Source organism: Lipophrys pholis (assembly GCF_963383615.2).
Source record: "Lipophrys pholis genome assembly, chromosome: 9".
Classification (NCBI taxonomy): Eukaryota; Metazoa; Chordata; class Actinopteri; order Blenniiformes; family Blenniidae; genus Lipophrys; species Lipophrys pholis.
Window position 1 is genome coordinate 27,775,348 of NC_137639.1, and position 6,000 is coordinate 27,781,347.

General features: G+C 43.5%; 1 protein-coding gene across 1 annotated transcript in view; it reads right to left on the bottom strand.

Annotated features, from left to right (window-relative positions):
• LOC308114645 (semaphorin-7A) overlaps positions 1-5,014 on the bottom strand; it is a 41,725-nt gene extending 36,711 nt beyond the window's left edge. Inside the window, exon 1 of the mRNA XM_080471691.1 lies at positions 4,744-5,014. Within this exon, the coding sequence (XP_080327817.1) occupies positions 4,744-4,822 (79 nt within the window). The 5' untranslated portion in view covers positions 4,823-5,014. The remainder of the gene's footprint in view (positions 1-4,743) is intronic.
• Positions 5,015-6,000: the final 986 nt, after the last annotated feature.

The following is a 6,000-nucleotide window of genomic DNA, read 5'->3' on the forward strand; positions in this document are numbered from 1 at the left end:
CCCTTGGACCATGGTTTTTAGCATGTTAATGCGTGTTTACATCAAATTCAATGAAATGGATTAGAAATACTCTCGTTACAGTAATGAAGTAGTATTTTTTACACGTTCCCATCTCATCAATATCTCAGAGAATCAGTGATCGTCATGAGTCTTTTTTTTGTGTGACGATGAAGACACAGACAGAAGAAGTAAAGACAGGACAGTGTGAGGTGATGAATACTAGTGACAACAGTCTGAGGTAAACAGTCTGGTTTGGTGGTTTAATGTCTCACTGAGAGCCTGCACACGACCTCCGACCTGCAGGTTTGAGTCTGTTTACGAGGTCAAAATGATCATTCACAGATGTGGGGCAGTAAATACAGTATTCAGTGTAGTTTGCGTGTGATGAGGTGTGTTGTGTGTTGTGTGTTGTGTGTTGTGTGTTGTGTGTTGTGTGTTGTGTGTTGTGTGGAGGTTTTATTCTGGATGAGTTGGGTTTTTTTGTACAACTGCAGGTCATAGAGGAAAGTGTTGTTAAAAATAGTGTACCAGTTAAAGTCTGATGGGAGGTTCTTTATATCTTCACCCTGTACTTTGTATGTTTGTGAGAGTTTTTGTTGTGTGTGGTTTGAGTGATTGAATTTTGTTATTGATGGGGCAAACGTAGATGTTTAGATGTCTATGAATATATTCTTTAGGATATCTCTTAATTGTATATACTGGTAGTGAAGGTGACACTTATGTTATCTACTTCACTAATCTCAGATTATCTCTGTTTTTATTGATATCACAACCTTCTTTGCATATTCTTATCACAAAGAACATAAATGGGTATATCTACATTTGTTTTTGTTTTGTTTTTAATAGACCTTATTCTCTGTCTGGCAAATATGCTTCAAACTAGACTCTTTTCTACAGCTACATGAGATCAACATCTGATAACATCTGATTTTTTAAATTTATTTTTATTGAACCATTTTACTCATCTCCTGTCACGACTAGTGTGATTAAGCTTGTGTACATCTCATGACTACCTCTCATAGACACAAAAACTATCAAAAAACCCAGCACAGATGATCCAATCATAGATTAAATTTACTGTTGAGTCACACATTTATAACATGATCTTCCCACGACAGTCAAAAACCCATTGATATTGAAAGATGAGGTGATCTTGAGAAAATGGGCAGAAGCTCTCACATATTACACATTTTTTGACCTTCCACAGCCAAAAGCCAGAAACACGAAACACTGGCAGAAGTTGATTTGAATCCAGCACAAAGTAAACAGCTCTCAACAAACTCCACGCTTGTCATGGCTGCTCTCCCGCTGAATAGCTGTGATGGTTTGTTTAGAAGAGGAATGCTGGTTTAACTTATTTATACATGTGAAAAGATTTTCCTGAGGATGGTCTAAAAACCAATACGGTAACAAATATAAAGGACAGTGTCACAGATCACTGCATTTCTCTGTAAAGGACCCGCACTCCTGTTGCTTAATGCATAGAAAGAAAGTGTTCTGAGTCATTTTTGTTTAAAAATGTAGGTTGAAATATTTAAGAGCAGAACTTTTACCAAACACAAAAGAAATGTTATTTTTTTTCCTTCAGCCTGAATTAATGGTAAATGGATTTCACTTAAATAGCTCTTTTCCGCTGCTTGAGCCTTTCCCAAAGCGCTTTACACTGTTCATCACATTCACCCATTCATTCACACACACCAGTGGAGGCAGCTGCCATGCAAGTCGCTCAGTCCATCCATTCAGTGTCTTGCTCAAGGACACTTTGCCATTTCCTCCTGTCCAATCGATTCTTGACGGTAAACAGATGTTATTTCGCTGCATGTGTTTAAGAGTGCACACGATGAACAGTTTGTCCTAATTCCACCTAAAACATTCAAATCAAAATAAAATACTATAGATGCAGTTAAACCTATATTAAACTAGTTTATAATGGAGTTGCATATTTCCAACTAAAATACGTACATCCTGTAGAAGCATGCATACATTTATATCATAGGCTAAGTCCCCCTCTTTACGACTAAACTATCCCCGATCCATCGAGTCACTCCACTACACCTATGTACATGTGCTGCGCTATCTGGCAACAAGACACTATCAGGCAATCCTTTCAGTCCTGGAAGTTGTAAGTTGGACTCTCAATGGTACCACATGTATTGCTGCGGCTTGACCGCCCGTGACCCTGCCGCTCGTTCACCACTTGGACCGTATTTGATAGATACTGACCACTGCAGACGGTGAACGGCCCTCAAGAGCTGCAGCTTATTTGATGCTTTCATCTTATATTCTCATTGAGCACATTCAAATCCTCACACATAGTTTTGGACCTGAAACATTTACTTGGGGCCTTAAACATCTCACAATCTAATCAGAGCACTGATGATGAGATACTCAGTGTCGTTGGTTGTATGTGGTGCAGATTTAACTACACATATACTAACAAAATTTTAAAAAATGTTCCTAAGGCAGACTGTTCAGTGTCGCCCAGGATGAACACACTGAATGCTGCCTTTTCGGTTTCCTGCTTCTCCTTTCCTCATGCTCTATTGAGACCCCAGGAAAGAGGAACGAGGGGATCAGTATTCAGCTGGTTGCAGTGTGCAACCTCACTGCTAGATGCCACTAAATCTTGCACGCTGCACCTTTAATGGCATTGGAGGTTGTAATTTATGGCCCAGCGGCATTGCATTGAATTAAACTGAATGGTGCATGATGCAAATATCTTCTAGTATTCGTATTCCTGGTTAACCTTAATGTAGATTGAGTTAATTAGCGTCCGAGTATTGACAGTGCATAGGACCCTATTGAAAACGTAGGGGTTATTAGTGTATCTGTTCTCTCTCTCTCTCTCTCTTAGCTGATTAGTAGAGATGCACTTCAGCCTCTTTCGATCGCATTTTGTTTCACTTTTTGGAACAGACATGGGTGCAGTTGTGTGCCAAAAGAATACAACTTCTCCTGCAATGTCTTATTCATTTGCAGCAAGGCTGAACCTGACCCCAAAATAATTTTTAGCTCAATCCCCTAAAGTGGGTCCTTCAAACAATTCCTTGAAGGTACCAGGACCTGCCAAATGTCCTCGTTTGGCCAAAAGCGTGCCAAATGAGGCCCGTTCAGAGTTTCAGCACCTGGGACAGCTCCGAGGTGCTGAAACTGCTCCATACTGTGTCCATGCGAGATGGATTTCCTGTGACAATCCTATACCTGTGCTTCCGGGTGTGTGTGTGTGTGTGTGTGTGTGTGTGTGTGTGTGTGTGTGTGTGTGTGTGTGTGTGTGTGTGTGTGTGTGTGTGTGTGTGTGTGTGTGTGTGTGTGTGTGTGTGTGTGTGTGTGTGTGTGTGTGTGTGTGTGTGTGTGTGTGAGCCCTGACGACAGGCGTTCACTGATAACCCTCGGATTGCGTAACAACGGCATGTGATTGACATGACATGCACGTCCGGAGTCGTCATCTGGCGCGTTTTGCGCCGCGCTCATCCACTGGAGAGGGGGATGGATACAGAAGCTGATAACTTGACACTCAGGCCCCCATCTCTATTGATTGCTGAATACATTAGAGGACTGTGTGAGGTGTAACAGACGTGAGCGGAATGGATAAGCAAGAGTCAGCTCGGAATTTTCCATCCAATGCTCTCTGCCCTCCCTTCTCCCCCACACACCATGTTCCTGCCTGTAGTATCTGTGTATGTGTGTGTGTGTGTGTGTGTGTGTGTGTGTGTGTGTGTGTGTGTGTGTGTGTGTGCGTGTGTGTGTGTGTGTGTGTGTGTGTGTGTGTGTGTTGATGGTGGGGATGCTTTGCGGAGCTCCCACTGTGTGTCTGTGTCTGAGCCGGGCTGCTCTGTTCTGCTGCAGTGTGAAGCAGCTGCCGCGTCCCGCATTGCAGCTCCGCAAGGACGCGGAGCCACAGTGGCGGTGTCAGCCTCCAAAGAGTCATATTTCACAGTAATAATGCTGCTTCACGGCGGATCTTTAGAGGCTACAGCCTTGCAGTGTGCTTAAACTGAAAAGCGCCATGCCTCCCCCCCTACCCACCCACCCCCCTTTGGATGAGGAGACGCTCCTGTTCCTATTGCGCTCGGTGCGCCTTCGGACAGACGGGCGGACTAACGTAAACCAGAGTGAGAAGCCCCATGTGAACGCGTAGTGGAGTGATGTAAACTGAACACACAAGCTGTCAAAATGAACAACACCAAAGCTACAAGTTGCACAAATGACATCCGGTTCGTTCCAGTTGGCACTTCGAGTGCCGGTTAATGAAAAACGCACAAGAAACCTGGAAAAACAAAAGTCCGGATGCTACCACATGGATATGGCGAGAACACTGAGATCCAACAGCAGCAACCATTTTCTTCCACATCATGTGAAGAGGCTGGTAACATGTGTGCGGGGCCTCAATGGAGGAGCGCGTAATTTACTACTCGGTCAGTGGGGGGAGGGCGGTGTTTTCAGAAATTAATCCAAGAAGTAGCACCGTCATTACGCGTTTACAGGCTACTATCTATTCATCTTTTCCAACAAACTGTTAATTAGAAGAAAAAAAAGATGTGAATGATTGAGCGCATCAACCTCTGTCAAAACTCACTGATTTCATTCATTCGGTCATCATGCGTCCATTCATCCATCCATCCACTGCCGCGCACAATGCACGGATGCATTTCAACAAAACATGCGTCCGGATACAAATGACCGTTTCACTTTGAATGTGCAGTAGAAACTGGAGGAGAGTCGCAGAATAGAGCAGCATCCTACCGTGCACAATGAATTTCAGCCGAGGTGACTTTCCGACGATCACCGTGGCGAAAAGCGACAGCAGGATGAAGGAATTCATCTTCTTGCTTTTTTTTCTCGTCTTACTGCCGCGTAAAACCGCTTTGTAGATTTAGTGGACCGTGCGGAAGCCCTCCCTCCTCCAAAGATCCCCCTTTCTGTCCCTGTCAGCCGCCTGTAAGGTCCCTCCCCGATCCGGTGCGTCCCAGTGCTGTGCCAACCTCTGCTGGTCCCGGTGCTGTCCTGTGCGTCTGCTTCTCCCGGAACTTCACTTTGGTAAAGTCGAGCTATCAGGCTCCACCTCGGAAACAAAAGGCAAGAAAGGGGGGAGTGTTGTCTTTCAGCGGAGGCGTACGGATAAGAAAATAAAAAATTAAATTAAAAAAAGGATCATAAAATCAACCCTTGGTAGTTGACAGATCCATGCGTAAAGCATTAGACGTCATACCTGTTGCTGAAAGATGATTTTTGAAGATGTTTTATTCTGCAGCTTCATAAAAGTAAAAAAAAAAAAAAAAAAAGAAGCTTGCTTTTAATCATCATATTACTGCAAATTGATCCAGTCATGATCCATTTAGTAAAAAGAAAAATATTGCACTTGTACTACTTCTTCAACTAAATCAACATATCATGGCCACAGGGGGGTTCTGGTCCATTTTTCAAGTCTACATGAAATGTGACATGATATATAGTAGTAGAGAGCATTCCTCATGGTCATTATGTGTTTGCACACCAGCCCTCACACCAGCAGCCAATAATGATATTGCCTCGGCAACTGCCTCTACTGTAATGTCTAATCAATATGTGTCAATAGTGCCTGAGTGCCTGAATGGGAATGAATCAGCAGTCTGACTCTGCAGCGTTTGCATTTGTGAAGCAAATTGACTCAAATCTTCCAAGAAAATAAAAACTGAAAGGCTGAAGCAGCCCAACAGATGCTGCCATTTTCATAAAAATCCTCCCCATCCAGAGCATCATCTGGGCTTCTGTGAGACATTTCTCTGAAAGCCAGCATGGGACCACATTAATTCCTGCCTCTCCCTCATTCAGAAGTCATATGTGACACACACACAGGTGGAATATTGGAAGAAACAAGCACGAGATCCCATCCACTAGGGGGGCAATTTCCCTTTCCATAATCCCCATCAAAAGCCTTAATTGTCTCCCAGTATTGCCCCTTTATCTGGAAACCTTTGAGAAATCTGACTCGTCACTTGCTCATGCAAGAGAAAACTGCAG